General features: G+C 43.1%; 1 protein-coding gene across 2 annotated transcripts in view; it reads left to right on the forward strand.

Annotated features, from left to right (window-relative positions):
- Positions 1-4473: 4473 nt before the first annotated feature.
- VPS53 (VPS53 subunit of GARP complex) overlaps positions 4474-20710 on the forward strand; it is a 132284-nt gene continuing 116047 nt past the window's right edge. The window contains exons 1-4 of one of the 2 annotated variants that reach the window (XM_058705404.1): positions 4474-4647; positions 6685-6765; positions 16538-16587; positions 18254-18320. In XM_058705404.1, coding sequence (XP_058561387.1) covers positions 4561-4647; positions 6685-6765; positions 16538-16587; positions 18254-18320 — 285 coding nt within the window. In that variant the 5' untranslated portion in view covers positions 4474-4560. The remainder of the gene's footprint in view (positions 4648-6684; positions 6766-16537; positions 16588-18253; positions 18321-20710) is intronic. The other variant, XM_058705403.1, reaches the window with a different exon arrangement.

Consider the following 20710-nt stretch of genomic DNA (forward strand, 5'->3'; position numbering starts at 1 on the left):
AACTGGGTGTCCAGGCTATGGGGACGAGCAGAACATCTGACTGCCGATCAAAACCAAATGCTGGTGGTTCAGGATATTCAAAAAACTGAGGAATGAAGGACAGCAAAAGACAGTATCATCATGAAAAGCCACGTACTAAAAACAGTCCATAAAGGAGTGCCAAGCAAACATTTTTTAAACAAGCTTTCTTGTAGAAATCAAATTATATTCCTCCAATTACAAGTTGGCGTGGGAACTTTGCCACCCATAGTGATAATAGGATCATAGTAATAATAGGATAATTGTGTTTGAGAGTCCTAGGAGGCATTTTAGAAATTTGCAGGGAATATTTTTGGTTAATACAGTGTTGGAATGGGGCTATGCTACTGGCCTTTAGTGGCTAAGGATCAGGTATTCAGACATCTTGCAATTTTTTTTTTTTTACAAGAAATCTCACAAAAAGCTCAGTTGTTTAGGGGAGGGTCATTATGAAGGGGAAGCTTAATTGGAAGAAAGATACTGTCTTGATCTTATAAAATAACACACTCTGCACGATGTCTACTTAATGTAGTACAGCTACTTCAAAAACAATCAAACCAGTTGTAAATATACCAGGGTTTTGGAGATTCCCTTTAACAGAGGTAGAAAGAAACGCAAAATTGACAGGCACATGAATTTGAAAGACCTCACTGGATGTCATTAACAAAGGCTATTTTAAAACTACTTAATACTTCCATCCTAGTGAGAAACATTATGAAAATTTATTTGGGGGTTACTGGATTTTCTCACTTTATTTTGATGCTGTCCTGAGAGATGCACCCCATAAATCCCCTGTGGCCTACTGTGCTCCTCCTTTAACAACCCCCCCCCCCTTTTCCACTGCCTATTACAGGGTAGGGCTTCCAAGGTATGTGAGTAGGCTTTAAGTATTAGAGACTGAATTTATGCATCAGGTGTAATTTCAAGTGAGAAAATGTTTTCTGTAATACTCTGTCATCAGCTATACCCCATCCCACTGCATCACAGGAAAAAAATTGTGAGAATATCACATCCTCCTTATTTTCATATCCAAATTTCTCATATATGTAAATATCCATATTTTATCTTAAAACCATATAATCTGTCTCTCCAGACTGCCTCCTTCCATTTCCCTCTTTCGCTTATCATAAGTAAGTCTAGCCTGTCATTACTTAACGCCCTTTTTTTAAATGTAGGGTCCACCTGTATCTCTGCTCTTTTGTCTTCCTACACTTTTTGTACTGGACAGCTTTCTTAAACCCAAGCTTATATTCATTACTAGTATCTTATCTGCAAAGAGGGAGAAGGTAAATAATTGAGTTGGGAGCTTCAGAGTAGGGAAGCAGGGGGAATGCAATTGAGTTGACAATGCATAAAGGACAAGCAGTGGAAACTGGATACCATGAATTTGGACTGGAAACCGTCATCCTTGTTTCATGACCTGCCACAATTATGCCCACTTCTCAGAAGCAGAGGAAACGAAAATGAGGGGACTAGGGCTGATAACAGGCATGCTAAACTTGGTCATGTCATTTCTCTGCTCACAATCCTTCCAAGGCTTCTCATTCCTTAACATGACCTTCAGGAGCCTCCATCATCTGGTACCACCTATTTCTCTAGCCTCTTCTTTACCATTCTCCCCTTGGCTTTCAAAGTCCCATCCCCCGGGCCAATTTCTTCCATCCTCAAGGCTTCTGCACACACCATTCCTTTCATCTGTCACCTGCGATTCCTCTCACCACCCACCCTTTGCTTCAGCTTAAAATTCATTTCCTCAGAGATGCCTTTCCTGACCCCCAAATCCAATCAGAATACTCTTTCAAAATAGTCTTTCAACGTATGCTTTGTCTTTCATTATGTTTATTTGTATGAATACTCTTTTCAGACATGGAAATAGCTCTGTGGAGGCAGGCACTTGATCTATTTTGTTGACTGCTAAATTTCCAGCACCTAGCCTAGTGCCTATCACCAGCAAGAACAGCAGGAACATGCATTCATTCATTCAATACATATATTGAGTTTATTGAATGAGTGAGTGAATGTTTGGAAGAGTTAGCTATGGGATCTTGGACAAGTTATTTAATTTTTTTTAATGTTTATTTATTTTTGAGAGACAGAGAGAAAGACAGAGCCTGAGCGGGAGAGGGCAGAGAGAGACAGAGGGAGACAGAGAATTCAAAGCAGGCTCCAGGCTCTGAGCTGTCAGCACAGAGCCCAATGCGGGGCTTGAACTCAAGGACCGTGAGATCATGACCTGAGCTGAAGTTGGACGCTTAAGTGACTGAGCCACCTAGGTGCCCCACAAGTTATTGATTTTAACCACGTCTCCATTTTCTCATCTGCTAAATGGGGCAATGATACTAACTTCCAACCTCAGAATGCCATGTGGGTTAAAAGAGATAATGCATGCCTAGCATGGTGCCTGGCATATGGTAGGGGCTAGGAAATGTTAGCTCTTATCATGATTAAAAAGCTCTATGAGCAACCAGAACTCTTGTATATCACTGGTAGGAATGCAAAAAGTATACAGCTATGTTGGAAACACGGTTTACCAGTTTCTTACAAAGCTTAACACAGACTTTCCATACAACCCGGCAATCCCACTTCTAAGCATTTACCCCAGTAAAATGAAAACTTTTGTTCACACAAAACCTGCACATGACTGTTCACAGCAGCTTTATTCATCATTGCCAACAACTGGAAACAACTCAAATGTCCTTCGACCAAAGAATGGAAAAACAAATTGTGGTATAGCCGCACAGCAGAATAGCACTCAGCAAGGAGAAATGAACTACCGATACATGTAACAACATGGATGAAATGCAACAGCTTCACGCTGGGCGAAAGAAGCCAGACTCCAAAGGTGACATGTGGTATGATTACATTTATATGACATTCTGAAAAAGCCACACCGTAGGGACCGAGATCAGGTCAGTGGTTGCCAGGCAATGGGGTGGAGCATGAGGGAATTTGGAGAAATAATAGAACTGTCTTAGGTGTTGATTGGGATGGTAGTTACATGACTATACGCCTTTAACAAAACTCATGGCGTTATAAACTGAAAGGTGAATTCTACTGGATGTAAATTATGCCTTAATACGAAAGATGGCAAAAAATTCCAATCAGGTGGATCAAATTTTTCCTTTCAAAAAAAGTATTATAAAAGTACTACAGGCTATTGGTAGACATTCTGGAAAAATATAGAGTGTACTTTCCATCACCTGCAGAACAGTAATATTTCTTTGATGTCATTTTTATATGTGCAAAATACACATACATGGGGGCTATACTGTACATTTTTGCTCTCTCAAATGTACGTTTTACTTCCTGAAACATATTAAGCACGTTTTTCCATGACATTAAGTAACTTTCAAAACCATAGTTTTATGAGTCAGTACTATTCTATCGTATAGCCGATTTATATTTTTAAGCCTTCTCTTATTGTTAGAAATTGCTTTCACGTTCACTACAATTTTGATAAAATTAAAAAAAAAAAAAAAGTTCAGCGGGCCCAAGGACTCTTCCATTTTGTAAATGCACAATGTTTAACTGGTAAAACAACTCCTCTGGTTGGCTACAATTGTCTCATTGTTTTAAGCGTCTGGAGGAAAAGCAGTTCCACAGGAAGATCTGGCCTCTCTTCCCATCGTGGTGCATGAGGACTAGACACCCTAATATTACCTGTATTACTAGCTTAAATTTGCATAGCGCTTTTTATATTTAACGCTCACCACATCCTTGCAGGGGAAGGGGCAGATGCAGTAATTTGCCCAAGAACCCACAGCTTATCAGTCGTGGACTGGGACTTAGACTCCAGATATTCGGAGTCTCGGAAAGTAAACATTTCCCCAGCGGCGGAGCGCTAATTTGGCTCTTCCCCCTTCCTCCACTAGGGAGAGGCTGCAGACACCCCCAGAAAACTCTGCCTAGAGGCTTGGCACACGGGGAACTTAACTCTGTCAAGTGGACGCTGTCCCTCCGACAAATTGTCCTTGGCAACATCGCCACTTACCAGCTGGGGTCATTTCTCCCCCGGTGGCAGGGGGACACCTACTGCCACTGACCAAGGGGGCCCTGGGAGCGGTAGGATCGCCGGCTTCGCGGCCTGCGAGGGTTGCTGTCGGTCGGACGCGACGCTGTCGGGGCTCACCCTCACTGGGGGGTCCTGCCGGGGGTGGGGAGGCGGCCAGGACCTCCCCAAAACCGGGGCCTCCGTCGGGGGGGCCGCCCTCGGCGAGGTGGAGCGTGCCCCCACACCATCTTAAGGAGAGCTGAGGACAGGCAGGGGTTGCGGGACCACTGGACTGCCCGGGGAAACTCCGGGGACGTGACAGGAATGCCTCCTCCGCGGTCGCAGAGGTCAGTCCTCCACTATCCCAGAGTGCCCCGGATCCCGGAAGTGCCCTGCTTTCCGGAAGTGCCCGGCAGGCTGAAGGAAAGGAGGTTTGCCTGAGCGCTGCAAAGAGAGGGCTGTGGTTCTGGAGCGCGGGGGCGGGGGGCGGGGGGCGGCTGGAGGTGCTACTCGGGGTTGAGGTGAGCGTCGGGAGGGAGCTGGGCGGAGGGATGATGGAGGAAGAGGAACTGGAGTTCGTGGAGGAGCTGGAAGCCGTGCTGCAGCTCACGCCTGATGTGCAGCTCGCCATCGAGCAGGTGAGCGTTCCGTGCCCTGACCGGGCAGGAGAGCGGAGGGTGGGGAAGTCTGGGGGTGGGACCCGAGGTGGGATGGGGAGGAAGCAGTCTTTAGACGGAGAGGTGGGAGCTAGGCGCCGAAGGGAAAGGACAGGTTTGGGGGGAGGTGGTGATGGGAAGGGGTTGCTGAATCCAGGGGAGGGAGAGGACCCTTTCTAGGCCTTGATTGTCTTTAGAGGATGAGGCGTCCTGGTGAGTTTGGGCAAAGGAACCGCGCCTCCTGAAAGCATGAACCTGGAAGAAGGGAGTTCGTGGATACCAGCGTCAGATGTGGGGGATTATTTACCAGGCTGGTGTGCCGCTGCTCCCGCTTCTCAGTCTAGCCTCTTGTGAGGGACTAGGAATTGAGAAGGGGAACAACTTTAACACCTGCAGCGGGTCACAGAGCAGAGGGGACAAGGTTGAAAAAGGACCCTTTACCGTACTTAAATGGTTGAGAATTTCTGCTGTTGATTAATTTGGATTAGGTTGAAGAATATTCCTAGGAGGCCTTCCTTCCCTTCCGGAACTCTTTGGTTGACTAAATTCTCCTTTCAATTTTACTGGGTTTTTAAGAGTAATTGTATTGGAAATAGTGACTTAGACTTCTGTGCAGGATTTTGCTTCTGATAAAGGGAGAGGATCTCCGTTAAAGGAATTGGTGTAGGGGATGAGATTTAAGAAAAGGAGGGTTGTGCCATATTTAATGACCACTGGGAAGTTTTTTGAAATAAACCATTACTACTACCATTGCTAATAGTTAATATTTTTTTGAGCATTAATACTGATTATAGGTCTGCCACTGTACTAACTTATTTGTATTGTCCCATTTATAGATTTTTGGATGTGTGTTTTTCTACCAGTGGTTGGATTACCCCATACAAAGGACACTTGGCACATCCTAAGGATGCCAGACCACTGGGCAAAGGTTTTGTTGTTCAGGCCACAGCTCCCCACCAGCCTCCACCTGACAGAAAAAGACGTACATTTCATTTTCTCTTTGGACCTAATGGGCCCTAATAGAAGAAACAAACAACGCAGTCAGTTACGGTTTGGCAAGGATTTTAGAAGAGTGTATTTTTGCTGTTTCTTAAGAAGACTGAGTTCTAGCATAGGTTTATCTAATGAGCAGACATCAGAAAAGAATTGGCTTCCCAGAATGACTGTCTTGAGCTGGTGAAATCCAGTACCCAGGGCATCACTCCACTGCTTTCATAATCTACCTTGTTACATGTTATTCAAGTTGTAGCTTTTGAAGGGAGTTATTTTTCAGAGGCAGTGTTCTTTCTTCTGCTAAAGAGATGGACAGTTCCTGAATGCAAGCTCCATTTCCTGACACTGTCTGAAGCATAAAAATTGCTTCAGTGCAAAGTGAATTCCAGTACTAAGCCATCACAGACATATGCATAAGTCTTTTACCACACCTTCCTTAATACAGCCATGTCATCAGCTGGTTTAATCTGATAGTGGACAAAGCCCATTTATTTTCCCTTGTCTGTGGAATTTTGTTGATATCTGTGGAACTTGCCACTGTTGCACATTCTGTTAGTTGCACCAAGATGTTAAAATTACAGATGTTAGTGAAAATCAAAGATTTACTTTAACAGGTATTTTCCCAAGCAGTCGTTGGGTGTTAAGCCTTTAAAATGAAAAAAGGCTGGGGCGCCTGGGTGGCGCAGTCGGTTAAGCGTCCGACTTCAGCCAGGTCACGATCTCGCGGTCCGTGAGTTCGAGCCCCGCGTCAGGCTCTGGGCTGATGGCTCGGAGCCTGGAGCCTGTTTCCGATTCTGTGTCTCCCTCTCTCTCTGCCCCTCCCCCGTTCATGCTCTGTCTCTCTCTGTCCCAAAAAAATAAATAAAAAATGTTGAAAAAAAATAAAATAAAATAAAATAAAATAAAATGAAAAAAGGTATGTTTCTTGCTTTCAAAAAATTTACCATCCAGTAGGAAGGAAAGAAAGAATACATTAAACAAGACAGAAAGATGACAGTTATTTTTTAATCCCCTGTCTTTATACAGGTGTTTCCAAGCCAGGATCCTCTAGATCGAGCAGATTTCAATGCCGTGGAGTATATCAATACCCTGTTCCCAACAGAGCAAGTGAGTATAGGGTTTCCTTCATTTCAGTGGCCTCTGGCTCATCCCCAGTGTTGTGATTGCTGTGTTATACTGCATGATCTAAGGAGACTTGATAAACAAATGAGAGTTAAATTCAAATCATTGTAACCGGTTGGGGTTTGGTGGGGGGTTAGCTTATACCAAATACTGTTGTGTGAGAGTGGAATTCTTTGTATTGTGAGCATATTATTAGAAATTGTAATGGGGCGCCTGGGTGGCTCAGTCACTTAAGTGTCTGACTCTTGATCTCAACTCAGGTCTTGATCTCAGGGTCATGAGTTCAAGCCCTGTATTGGGCTCTGTGCTAGGCATGAAGCCTACTTAAAAACAAAAAAAAACAAAAAAAAAAAAAAGAAGAAGAAGAAAGAAATGCTATCTTTAGTCTGTAAGAGTCCCCTACATTTTCTGTGGTAAATTGGGAGGTAGAAAGGATTTTTAAAACTAATCGGGAAGAGTGGGAGTGAGGTGGGGAGGATAAGCCTGGGGTCATAAAGCTACTCTCACTCCTATTTTGAGATGCGAATTTTCAGACTTTGTTTTTTATTTTGTTGTGTTGGGTGGCTTACCTATACAGATGGGTTTTTCTTACACAGTTGTTTTTTGGGTGTTTAGGTGAGAAGTAGAGAATTAGAAGCATCAGAGTCAGGAGAAAGCTAGAGTTCTTTTTGGTAATTCATTTATGAATTCAGCAAACGTTCCGTGGGCACCCGACAGGTACCGGTCACCAAGCTAGGCGCTGGGGGCACAAAGAAGAATAACACCCGGTCCATGCCCTTGAAGTGTACATGATCAAGGGCGGGGGGCTGGAGGAGAGACACTGATGAATGCTGTGGGGGAGGTATTGAATGGTTTAGTGAGGAACAAAGGAACATTCTTCCTAAGAAAATCAAAACCTCAGAGAGGAGGCAGGCCTTCTGCCAAATCTTAAAGGAGTCATTCCTTCATTTAGTCACACACATTTTTATGAAATGTCTACTAAATGCCAGGCACTGTTTAGAAACTGGAGGGAAATGGTGTGGCAGGCAAGTTCCTAGTCTTGTGGAGTCTAGGGTGAGGAAGAAGACAATAAACAAACCAACAAATAAATATATAAGAAATTATCAAGTGTCGTGGATAGTATGGTAAACAGCAGGTGCAGCGGGGGTGGGGGGCTCCTTTAGATAAGTGGCCGGGGAAGGGTCTGTGTGAGGTACTTCCCTTTAAACTAAGACTTGATACCTATGAAGGAGCCAGGCCTGTGGCCGTCTGGCGGAACACTACCCTAGGCAGAGTCAACTGATGGGCAAATCTAGGATGACAGGGAGAGAAGTTCATTCTAAGCACGGGACAAAGGCTCAGAGATGAGAAACACAGAGTGTGCACAGGGAACAGAGCCTCCTAGGAGATAAGGCTGACGGGGTTGGCAGAGCAAGGGTCCTGAAGGGACCGTGTTCTCTAGGCTTGCAGGCTCCGCATGCCTCTCAGTGAAATATTTTCCACACAGCTCATTGTCACTGGGCCCAGTTTTAGGTTTGTACACACCCTCAAAATATTAGGTACATACTCTAGTAGCAGTCTTAAATAAATTAGGTTTTAGTAGTGTTTGTTACATAAATAATAAAAACAGAGGTTTTTGTCATGTACTGTCAATAAATATACTATATCCAGCCCCCCCAAAATAGAGATTTTAATGTTTTCTTTTCACACTCTAATGGGCATTATTGCAAACCCCTTTGGGATGTCCACACCCTGCGCTGGAGACAGTGACTCTAGGCAGTGGCTGTTCACTTACGGACTTTAGATAGCCTGGGGGGCTCAGTCATTTAAGCATCGACTCTTGATTTCAGCTCAGGTCATGGTCTCATGGTTTGTGAGATTGAGCCCCATGTCGGGCTCTGTGCTGACAATATGGAGCCTGCTTGGGATTCTCATTCTCTCTCTCTCTCTCTCTCTCTCTCTCTCTCTCTCTCTCTCTTTTTCTTTCTGTCTCTCTCTCTGCCCCTCCCCTGCACATACCTTCTCTTTCTCAAAAAAAAAAAGGACTCTTGACAAGGTAATGACTGGATCAGATTCACATTTAAAATATTCCATCTGGCAGCAGAGCAGAGGGTGAGCCAGGGGAGACAGAACTGGAGGCAGGAAGACCAGTTGGCAGATCACCTACAGGGGACGATAAGAGCCCGAGTGAAGACTGGGATTCAGAGAGCAAGTCCACAGAGCCATTTAGGAGTCCGAAGACTGGTTGAAAGGATGTGGAATCTAAAATTCCTTCCTTTACCCACCAAAACACACTTCCTCTGCCCAGTTTTCTAAGAAATCTGGGCCTAGCGGGTGAACAAGACAGATGGGGTCCTTACCAACCCAGAGCTTCTGGTCTACCTTCACAGGTAATAAATACACCATTAACAGATTATAAGCGAATTATTATGGCTCTACAGTAGCCTGTTGGTATAATTATGATTTGCTGCTTGCTCTCTAAAGACCCCTAAGTTCTGCTACAACTGTGATAATAGTTAACGTTTATTGAACACACAGACACCGTTCTAAACGTTTAATAGTGGTGTTATGAGAATAAGGAGGCACAGAGGGAGAAAGAGTGCTCAGCCTTGCCATGAAGGAAGCGCACCAAGTACTGTGGGAGCAGAGCACACGCCGCCTTACTTAGTCTCAGGGACCCAAAAAGACTTCCCTGAAGAAATGGCATTTCAGCTGCACGTTATACGCCAAATGAAGGATTTTTTTTTTTTAATTAAAAAAAATTTTTTTTCATGTTTTATTTATTTCTGAAAGGGAGAGACAGCAGGAGCAGGAGCCTGAGACAGGCTGTCAGCCCAGAGCCCAACATGGGGCTTGAATCCATGAACCACGAGACCATGACCTGAGCCAAATTTGGACACTTAACCGACTGAGCCACCCAGGCGCACCCAAATGAAGGATTTTGAACTTTGCTCTCTAGCCTGGCAGAAGGAGTGGGTCAACACCAGATACCTTTAAGCTAATTTGGGGATAAGGAGGAAGAGCAGGCTTTAGTGGTAAATAGAGTAGGAGTGGGGTGTAAGGGCAAGCTAAGTTTTGAACATTTGGGGGCCATTCCGGTGGAAGTGTGGATTTGGATATTTGAGTCTGGAGCTCATAATTCTCATAATTGTTAATATTTTTGGCATATATCCTTCCAAACTTTTTCTTTTATTTTTTTAATTAAAAAATTTTTTTTAATTTTTATTTTTTGAGAGACAGAACATGGGCACAAGTGGGGGAGGGGGCAGAGGGAGAGAGGGAGAAGGGAGAGAGAGAGGGAGGAAGGGAGAGAGAGAGAGAGAGAGAGAGAGAGAGAGAGAGAGAGAATCTTAACCAGGCTCCACACTCCGTGCAGAGTCCAATGGGGTGCTCAATCCTGTGACCCTGGGATCATGACCTGATCTGAAATCAAGAGTCGGGTGCTCAGCCGACTGAGCCATCCAGACTCCCCCTTCTAAGCTTTTTCTAATGAACATATTTGGGGCGCCTGGGTGGCTCAGTCAGTTAAGCATCTGACTTCGGCTCAGATCATGATCTCATGGTCCGTGAGTTCGAGTCCTGTGTCAGGCTCTGTGCTGACACCTGGGAGCCTGGAGCCTGCTTCAGATTCTGTCTCCCTCTCTCTCCTCCCCCACTTGCCTTCTGTCTCTCTAAAAATAAATAAACATTAAAAAAAATTTCTAATGGACATACTCATTTTTTAAAATAAAGTTGGAGAAAATGGTGTGATTCTGTGTGATTGTCTTTTTTGAGATTTCACAGATAGCCTTTAGAGCTCATTGTTTAGTGTGAAAGAGGAATTCTAGGAATTAGCTGGAGGTAGAAATTTGGGAACAACTTGTATAAAGACAGCAGTTTTAGCTGTGAAAATACCATTTGCCCCACTGTATCAAGAATGCTGACTCATCAAAGCAAAAATAACTGTTAGTTTTGGAAATTACATAGGAAACCACCAGGTTCTCACTTCTTCCTGATATGTTTTTATATGTATTTGATTTTAAACTACTGAAGGTAGCAACTAGACATTTGTCATTCCACAGATGTAGTTATATGTCTTGTCTAATCGTACCTCCATGTACACGATAACGTGTAGTGAAGTTTCTTAGCAATGTAAGAAAATTTATGATACAAGGTTGCTTTTATTTCCCCGACCCCAGATTTACACTTAGCAGTTCATTTTCCAGCCCAGATTCCCATGGTCTGTAATGACAACGTAATAGAAAATAGTGGCATGAATCATAATGTCTTTCACCTGTTGCTAAATCTTGGGCAAAACCCATCTCTACACCTCATGGACCTGCAGCAGATACTTCTGAGTCGAGTTTAGAATATTTAGGGGCGCCTGGGTGGCTCAGTCAGTTAAGCGTCCATTTTCAGCTCAGGTCCTGATCTCACGGTTGGTAAGTTCAAGCCCCATGTCAAGCTCTGTGCTGACCTCTTGGAGCCTGGAGCCTGCTTTGAATTCTGTGTCTCCCTCTCTGTCCCTCCTCCATTCGTGCTCGCTCTCTCTCTCTCTCTCTCTCTCAAATAAACATGAAAAAAAAAACTTTAAAAAATTTGAAGTAGATGTCAGTGTATCAAGAATGAGTTTAGGGTCACTCTAAGGAGGAGGATGTGTATGCGGTGTCTGTTGAGTAGGAGCGGCTTGCGTGTCAGTGGTTGCCTGGAGATATGTGCCTGGAGGCAGGACATCCCCAGGTAGTTCTAACTTACTAGGTCCATGTGGCAGGAGCTCAGCTTGCTATATTTATAGGGCTCTTAGGGGTAGTTCTGAAGAGTAGCCAGGTTTGGTAACAAAGATCTGGAAAACTTTTCTAGTCTCCTAGTAGAAAACTGAAGATAATCATTTGCCATGTTTTCATTAAAGGTTTGATTAGGGGAATCTAGGTAAAATCTATAAAAATAAATATAAAACTGATACAATTAATAACTTTGACAGAAGAGTCATGTGGAGCTGTTTCTAAAGATTTTTTTCTAAAGAATTTTGAATGACCCCCCCCCCCCAATGCTCTGGATCTGTGTTGTTAAGTGAAAACAGTAAGATGCCAAATTGTTTCTCATGCCAGTTTAATTTTTTTAAGCCACATATTTGCTTAGAAAGAACAGTAGAAAAATATACCAAAACGCTAATGGTGATTATTTTCTGATGGAGGTGCAGTGGGAAGTTCTGTATTTTCTGTAATTAGCAAGAATTGCTATTAGAATCAGGAAATACTTTTCCATCATTAAAACATTTTTAAGTCATACAACTGTACAACCACCTTATAACCAAACTAGATGGGTGATTCTCAAAGAGCAGATGTATCACCTCCACCCAGGGTCACCAATCTGGATTCCTTTGGGGCATTTCCCCAACACCAGGGGAGTCCCTCCACCCCGTGAGGATTACTAACCTAGCAAGGAGTGTGCCACATCCCTTGGATATGTGGGATGCCTAAAAGTTAGGTTGAGGATCTAACTTTAGAGGTAGCATGGTTAGGGGTGCCTGGGTGTCTCAACTGGTTAAGTGGCCGACTCTTGATTTCGGCTCAGGTCATGATCTCATGGTTTGTGGGTTCGAGCCCTGCATCAGGCTCTGCGCTGATAGGGCAGTGTTTGCCTAGGGTTGTCTCTCTTCCCCTCTCTCTCTCTCTCTCTCTCTCTCTCTCTTTCTCTCATTCTCTCACTTTCTCAAAAATAAATAAACATTAAAAAAAGAAAAAAAAAGCATGGTAGAGTAAGAAAGAGCAGAAACCCAAGAGTCAAGATTGACCCCAACCAAGTCCAGCCGTGCTGAATGTTATATACACAGCCTTGGACAAAACATCCATCCTTTCATAGCCTAATCTCCCCCCCTTCCCCCCCCCCCCCCCCCCCCACTGAATAGAAAATAGCATGCCTAGTGTGGTTGAGAAGATTAAGGGAAATCATTTCTGTAGAACATCTAGAAGAGTATTGTGTAATGAATCCACATTAAACGTTAGCACCCTTTCCTTGCTGGGGAACCAGCAGAAAATCTGGAAGATGAAGGGAACATGGTCACCAATCGGTCTAGGTAGCATGTGGTCAAACATGATCATTTTATATTTTTAAACATTAAAAATTTTTTTTTCAATGTAACTTATTGTCAAATTGGGTAACACAGTGTGTAAAGTGTGCTCTTGGTTCTTGGGTTAGATTGCCGTGGTTCATTGCTTACATACAACATCCAGTGCTCATCCCAACAAGTGCCCTTCTCAGTGCCCATCACCCATTTTCCCCTCTTCCCCCCACTACCCCCATCAACCCTCAGTTTGTTCTCTGTTTTTAAGAGTCTCTTGTGGTTTGCCTCCCTCCCTTTCTGTAACAATCCCCTCCCCCATGGACTTCTGTTAAGTTTCTCAAGATACGAGTGAAAACATGGTATCTGTCTTTTCACTGAGCATAATACCCTCCAGTTCCATCCACGTTGCTGCAGATGGCCAGATTTCATTCTTTCTCATTGCCAAGTATTATTCCATTGTATATATAAACCACATCTTTATCCATTCATCAGTTAATGGACATTTAGGCTCTTTCCATAATTTGGCTGTTGTTGAAAGTGCTGCTATAAACATTGGGATACATGTGCCCCTATGAATCAGCACTCTTGTATCCCTTGGATAAATTCCTAGTAGTGCTATTGCTGCGTCGTAGGGTAGTTGTATTTTTAATTTTTTGAGGAACCTCCATACTGTTTTCCAGAGCGGCTGCACCAGTTTGCATTCCCACCAGCAGTGCAAGAGGGTTCCCGTTTCTCCACATTTTCGCCAGCATCTGTAGTTTTCTGAGTTGTTAATTCTAGCCGCTCTGACCGGTGTGAGGTGGTATCTCAGTGTGGTTTTGATTTTTTTTCCCTGATGATGAGTGATGTTGAGCATCTTTTCAAGCATGATAATTTTAGAACATTTCTTTCCGGTCTTTTAATAGTTGCATTTTAGTGTTTTCCTCTTACTAGCATGTTACCGTAAACGATCTTTGTTGTTTTGGAGCCTTCCTGCCCAGCATCTCCAGTAGTGTAAAAGTCCACCGCATCAATTTGGCTTGATTTATTTTAACTTTTCTACTGTGGCCGTTTAGGCCATTCCCATGTTATTGCTCTTTTAAATGCAGTTGGACATCCGAAGGCATAAATATTTTGAATTACTCTTCCTAGAAAAATTGTGATGGCTTAAGCAAGACCTTCATGTTTAAGGAGTTAAATTTAAGCATTGGTTAGTGTATGTAGCACCCCAAATCAATATTTACTGTTGTGGAATAACCTCCAAGTCATATTGTTAAGTGAAAAAAGTACGATGCGGGACAATGTGCATTGTATAAAGAAAGGGACGTAAGTTATGGACATGCTTTAAATTTAAATACATAGACTGTTTCTAGGACAGTACAGAAGAAGCCAGCTCGGAGCCATTACCTCTCAGGAGGAGAACTGGGGCGGACGGGCAGGACAGGGAGAGAAGAAGCCTAGCTTTTCACTAATTTATCCTCTTGTACTGTTTGGCTTTTTGGTTACGTACATGTTTTACCAATTTCTTTTTTGTTTGTTTTTGTTTTACCGATTTCAAATAAACTATAATTTTTAATTTTTGGTATAGTTATCCATTGGTATAATGAATTTATGGCTACCTTTCACCCAGATTCTTCAGATGTTAACATTTTTTTTAATTAAATTTTTTAAAATGTTGTATTTATTTTTGAGAGAGAGAGAGAGAGACAGAGTGTGAGCAGGGGAGGAGAAGAGAGAGAGACACACAGAATCCAAAGCAGGCCCCAGGCTCTGAGCTGTCAGCACAGAGCCCAACACAGGGCTCGAACCCACAAGCTGTGAGATCATGACCTGAGCCGAAGTCAGATGCTCAACCGACTGAGCCACCCAGGCGCCCTAGATGTTAACATTTTTTAAATAGTTTTTTTACAGTACTCCCCCCCCCCCCACCAATTTTTTTTTTTTTTTTTTAAGGAAGAGGTTATGCCCAGTTTACACATGAAGAAGTATACACTCAGGCTAAACAGATTGCCCTCTATACATAGAGCATGTTTGTAGTGGCAGCACTGTGCCCAATGTAGGTCCTCCAACAAACTCAGCTCCTGTGATTACACTGGTGGTTTATACCCAGTCCGGTTTTGGGGTAACTTGACAGCTTCCTCAATTAAAATAGTTACTAAAATCACTTCTGTTTTCTGACATTCATTTTCACCTTAGTCTGGATTTCTGAAAATTCTCAGTAACCAGTGGCTTTGTCAGAACAGTAAACAAAGATGTAAATGGCCTGGTCTGACATCTCACTTATGACCTGGTTCTTTTACCAGGCCTGCTCTTGGCAGGCTCCTGGCCTTCTCCTGCCACCAGAGGCTGCTGGTAATAATTAATAAGCACAGTTCCTGCATCACCCTTGCTTCCTTCTGAGGTAAAATAGCTGTTGAGGGGAAAGGAAAGAGGACTTAAAAAGTTGTTTTTTGAAAACTTGAGTTAAAATGGTGTTATAAAATTGTGCAATCTCTATTCCACTAGGGGGCACCATTTCCTTGCATTTTCTGCTGGCTAAGGTTGGAAATAGTCCACTTGTGTGTCATTGTCCTAAAACACGAAATAACTGTATTATAATTACAATAGCAGCGGGTAGCCAATATAGAGCAGTTAGAAAATACAGGTAAAAAGAAGAAAAAATTAGAATCCCTTCTCAGATTGAAATTACTGCTACTGATTTCATAGATTACAGCTACCAGTATAGATTCCAAAGCTACCAGTGTTTTTCCTTCGATGTTTTTTTCTAATGGATCTACAAACTTCGAAAAAATAGATTTATTTATTTATCAGCGTATAACATGATGTAGAGGAGTACTCAAGTCTTAAGTGTACAATTTGATGAATTTTCACAAAATGAATACAGCCAGGTAACCGCCATTTAGAGAATAAGACATTCGTGCGACGTCTTTAGATGGACCCCTCTTGCCTTCTCACAGTAACTACCTTCTCCAAAGATAGCCGCCATCCTGGCTCCTGACATGAAAGAATAGCCTCACTCATTTTTGGACTATATAAAAGGAGTCATACGACATACGTCCTTGTGTCTGGCTTTTTTGGTGCAACATTATGTTAGTAAGATTTATTCCTCTTGTTGTGGGTTGTAATCTTTCATTTTAGTTGGTGTATTTTGTTATATGAACTTGTCACAATCCTATATGCCAGGGGTCAGCAAACGTTCTGTAAAGGGCTGGATAGGAAATATTTTAGGCATTGTGGACCATTCTGTCTCTGTTGCAACTATTCACCTCTGCGTTTGTGGCTCAGAAGCAGCTGTGGATAATATGTAAATGAATGGGCATGACTGTGTTCCAATAAAACTTTATTTACTAAAAATAGATACCAGGCTGGAATTTGTAGTAGTTGCCAACAACTGTTATACTTTTTTTTTTTTTTAACTTTATTTATTTATTTTGTGAGAGAGTGCAAGTGGAGGAGAGGCAGAGAGAGAGGGAGAGAGAGAATCACAAGCAGGGGACACGAGACTCGATCCCACAAATGGCAAGATCATGACCTGAGCCGAAATCAAGAGTTGGATGCTCCATCCACTGAACCACCCAGGCGCTCCATCCCAGTGAACCACCCACTCTTTTTTTTTTTTTTTAAAGTTAAAATTGTATCACACTATGATTAATTTTTTTGAGCTGTCATAAATAGCCTCGATAGCTCATTATTTCCCTGTAAAGGAGAAATTCTAGAAAGTGAAGTAATAGCTGGCACTTTTCCTTCTTTTTGTAGTCTCTGGCAAACATTGATGAAGTCGTGAACAAAATTAGACTGAAAATAAGGTAAGTGACACCATATGATTATTAATAGTTGATGAAAAGTATGCTGTTGATTTTAATCATATTCTAGATCACACTTATCTGTTAGAACCCTGAAATCTCAAGTTTGCTGTTTATGACAACTTAAAAAAAAATAATTCCTTAACTGGATTTCCATATGAACCTTGTGGCAAAGAATCGGATTTTTTTGGTCAGTCTTCAAATTATTTCTAAAAAGGGAAGGAAGCTTTAACAGGCTATTCAAAATGGTTGGTTACAAAAGGGGGTAAAAGCACTTTTTCTCTATTTTAATTAGTTTTATTTCCTTAGCAGATTGACCTTTTTTTGTACCTCCGAGTCTTAGATATGAGGATGGGTTTATATATGAATCCCTGGGCCATATACCAGCTATCAATATGGTCAGATGTGCTCATTGGCGTCTGTGGTGACCGAAAGTTAAATATTAGGATTAATCTGGGATGTGCTTGCCAGAGTTAGACGTCAGGAGTCCTTCCTGCCCAGTAGCCTGGTTCTGGTTTATCCATGTCTGGATTTCCAGCTGTGACACATGGCACATGACACATGGTTGATGTCAGTACTTCAAATATCTTTTTTTGCATTTGTTTTGTTTTGTTTGATTTTTTTTTTTTAAACGTTTATTTATTTTTGAGACAGAGACAGAGCATGAACGGGGGAGGGCCAGAGAGAGAGGGAGACACAGAATCCGAAACAGGCTCCAGGCTCTGAGCTGTCAGCACAGAGCCTGATGCGGGGCTCAAATTCACGGACCGTGAGATCATGACCTGAGTCGAAGTCAGATGCTTAACCGACTGAGCCACCCAGGCGCCCCGTTTTGTTTGACTTTTGATGAAGAGAAGCCTCACTTTGAATCCAGGAGATGATTTCCTTTTTCCCTTACGACCTTCGGGCCTTTCAGTGAAGACCTTTGCCATGAGTGTGTTGTTCAGTCGGGTGCCTTAGGACGTGCAAAGACACCTCTTGCTTCGGCTTTGGTGGGCTTCGGCTCTAACAGTTCTAGCAGAGACTACTGAGTTGGCCAGGATTTGCACAGGAAAAATGGTCCAGAAATCACTGCACAACAACATACCTTTGAAACATTCTCTGAACGGAAAGTGGAATTAAATGGGTATGAATGTCTCTGGTTGAGGTGCCACCAAATGGCCCGTGTTGGAACTGGAGTCCACAGATCCACCTCCTACACAGGTCGCAGTCAGGGCCCAGAGGATGAAGCACCGATCCCATATAGCACCCCGGCTCCTTAGCCCTTTAAGGTTTCTAAGGATGTGCCTGGGGATTCTGTGGGGGGCAGTTTGAATTCTCTGACTTGTTCCCATAGAGTTTCGGCAACATCGCCATTCCTGGTTTTCTCCATTGAAAAATACTAAGTTATGTTGGTGCTTTCGGACAGCTCTGAATAATAAGCAAGAATAGGCTTCTTAAAAGGCAGAGACTACTCATCAGCCTATGCTGGACTCGGCTTCTTACACTGCCATTGCTGCCTTAGCTGGGGTCCGAGGCCTCAGTCTTCCATCATTCAAATTTGTGTGGTTCTCTGGATAAGGAGGTGCCCCCTGTGGGAGTTGATGGATAAGTTACCAGCTGTTTTTCTTTTGGTCACCCTAGAGTAGAGATTGTTTTAATGATTTGTATCCCTGAACTTTTTCACTAGGAGACTGGATGACAATATTCGAACTGTTGTAAGAGGTCAGACGAACGTGGGGCAGGATGGCAGGCAAGTAAGTAACTTGTTCCTCCATATTAATCATATCCTCCTGATTTCTTCACCACCCAATGACCAAGTGACCAGAATGCTTGTGGAGAGCACTTTCTGATCTGTCCCCCATGCGGCAGGAAGTGTGCATGACTTGTGTCACTACTGTCAGAGGTGGGCTGCCTAAACCAGCAGTGAGCTCTCAGTCAGCGTCCCTTGAACCAGGAGCATATGGGAGCACAGCTCACCCGGGCCAGTGCCATGTAGGCTTAAGTGAGAAAACTGAAGTCTCCTGGTCTCTCTCCACAGTGTCAGACATGGATTCATGTCATAGTTGTATAGTTCTTTTTGGATCTAGCTAAGGAGGGCTGTTGGAAGGGAATGGAGGGAGAAAGGGGTGTGTGGGGAGGAGGCAAGCTTCCACGACTGAGGGGCCAGCTGTTAGCTATTAACCATTTTCCTTTTCATTTGGATTCTCTTCTGTTTAGGCATCTTATTTCAGAAATTGCTGTCATAACAGAGATGCTGAGCATGCCTTTTCTGGTCTTATGTGCAGTTTCTGCTGTTCCCTTTTCAATACTAACTCCTTAGGTCAGTGTGTGCCTCTGTGATAGTTTCAGTTCTGTTATTTGTCCTCTTTGACATTTTTTAGTGCAGCTATTTTCTTAAAATATACATTATGCTACCCGAATTTTGGGCGGATGGGAGGTGTCATCCTACGTATAAATGTCCTGCTCTCTCTTATTCCTGGTTCCTCTGCTAGTAGCTTATAGGTATTATGTGTCTCTTTTACGTTTTTAGTTTTATCCATGTCTCGATTTCCCCTGCGTTTTATGACTAACTTTGCTTCCTAATAACCATCTTCCATTGGCCCATTTGTAAGTATCTCTTTCCTTCCTTGTTGTCATCAGCAGCAGTATTTGTATATAGACCTGTTTCCTAAGACTGATCCGATTTCCTAGTCCCTGCATCGTTCTTAGCCCTTATTGCTTTGTTTTTGTCTATTTAGGTTTCTTCTATGAAGCATGGCTTCTTTGGCAGGTGAGGCCTGTGTACATGGGGCCCTTAGAGGTAATAGAGAGTAACAGTGTAGCCTGCGAATACCCCAGCCTCCTTCTGCCCTTTATCTTTCCTTCTATATGTCTGGCCTTGTCATCTATCTCTTCAGAAACCTCAGTGGCCTCTGTCTACCAGATTGAATCCAAGTTCTTCTATTTGGCATTCAAGGCCTCAATCTGCCTTTCCAGTTTTGTGTCCTGCTGAGATCCTTAGAAGGCTTAGTGCTCCGCAAGCACCATGCTTTCTGAACCCATGCGTTTTACTTTGTTTTGTCTGAAATGCTCCCTCTCCTCTTTTTCTTCCAGTAACTTCATTTCAAAATCTACCTAAGACCCAGCTCAAACACTGCTTCCTCCATGAAATTTTCTGTTTAGCTCATCTGGATATACAGGAATTGGAATTTTAGACCTAGAAGGGACTTGGAACTCATCTGGTCCACACTTCTCATGAGCAGATTAATCTCGATACCCCTTAGCTACACGTATATCCTTTCTGCCCACAGACTCCCAGGCCTGTGCGTGTACTCTCCTTTGACTTACTAGCGAACAAATCTTTCCCTCTCAACTAGTTTATAAGCTCCTTGAGGCAAGAACTAAATCCTCCCCATCCTTGTATTTCTCTCAACACATAGTTCACGTGCAGTAACATTTTATTCAACGGTATTGAACATTTGGTCTATGTGAGACTATTTATTTATTGTAAATAAACAAAAGCCCTTTACCATGAAACATTTTGATCAGCGTGTGTCCCTATAAAGTTGTTTACAGCTTGATTTGTGTGTGCCCAGTCTCGAATGACTACTCTTTGAAATAATGACACACCTTTCTAGTGTGATTTCAACCTGCACTTCGAACGGCTCACTGAAATACTTAACGAGAGCGTCAGGTGTTTAAAATTCCAAGAACGTGAACCTAACGTGAAGGACGCATTGAGACTTTTTGTTGGGTCATGCCATGTAGAGGTGTATCTTGCAGTTAGTTATTTATGATCTGACCTGCGGTCACAAACTAGCAGTAGTGACAGGTCGGGCCCCAAATTAGACCGCCCGCGGGAATGTCGGCCTTCGCCACCTTCACGTGTTCATAGGTGACAGGTTGATGCAGCAGGGCCAGGTCCGGTTTCAGAGAGCAAGACCACATTTTCAAGAATGTTTAGATAGCATTTCAATCTGTGGTGGAATTTTGTGTTCGTCTCCGTAGAATCCAGACAGAGAGGAAGCCCAGAAGAAATAATTGCTTTTCCTGTCATCCCCTCCATCTATCTTTTCCAACAGTTTGTAATGCAAGCTCGAATAGAGACTTTTTTTTTCCAGGGAGCTTTTGAGTCCCATTCTTGTCAGCCCCTATGGGTAAAGCC

The sequence above is a fragment of the Neofelis nebulosa genome, chromosome 16, assembly GCF_028018385.1.
Source record: "Neofelis nebulosa isolate mNeoNeb1 chromosome 16, mNeoNeb1.pri, whole genome shotgun sequence".
Taxonomy (NCBI): domain Eukaryota; kingdom Metazoa; phylum Chordata; class Mammalia; order Carnivora; family Felidae; genus Neofelis; species Neofelis nebulosa.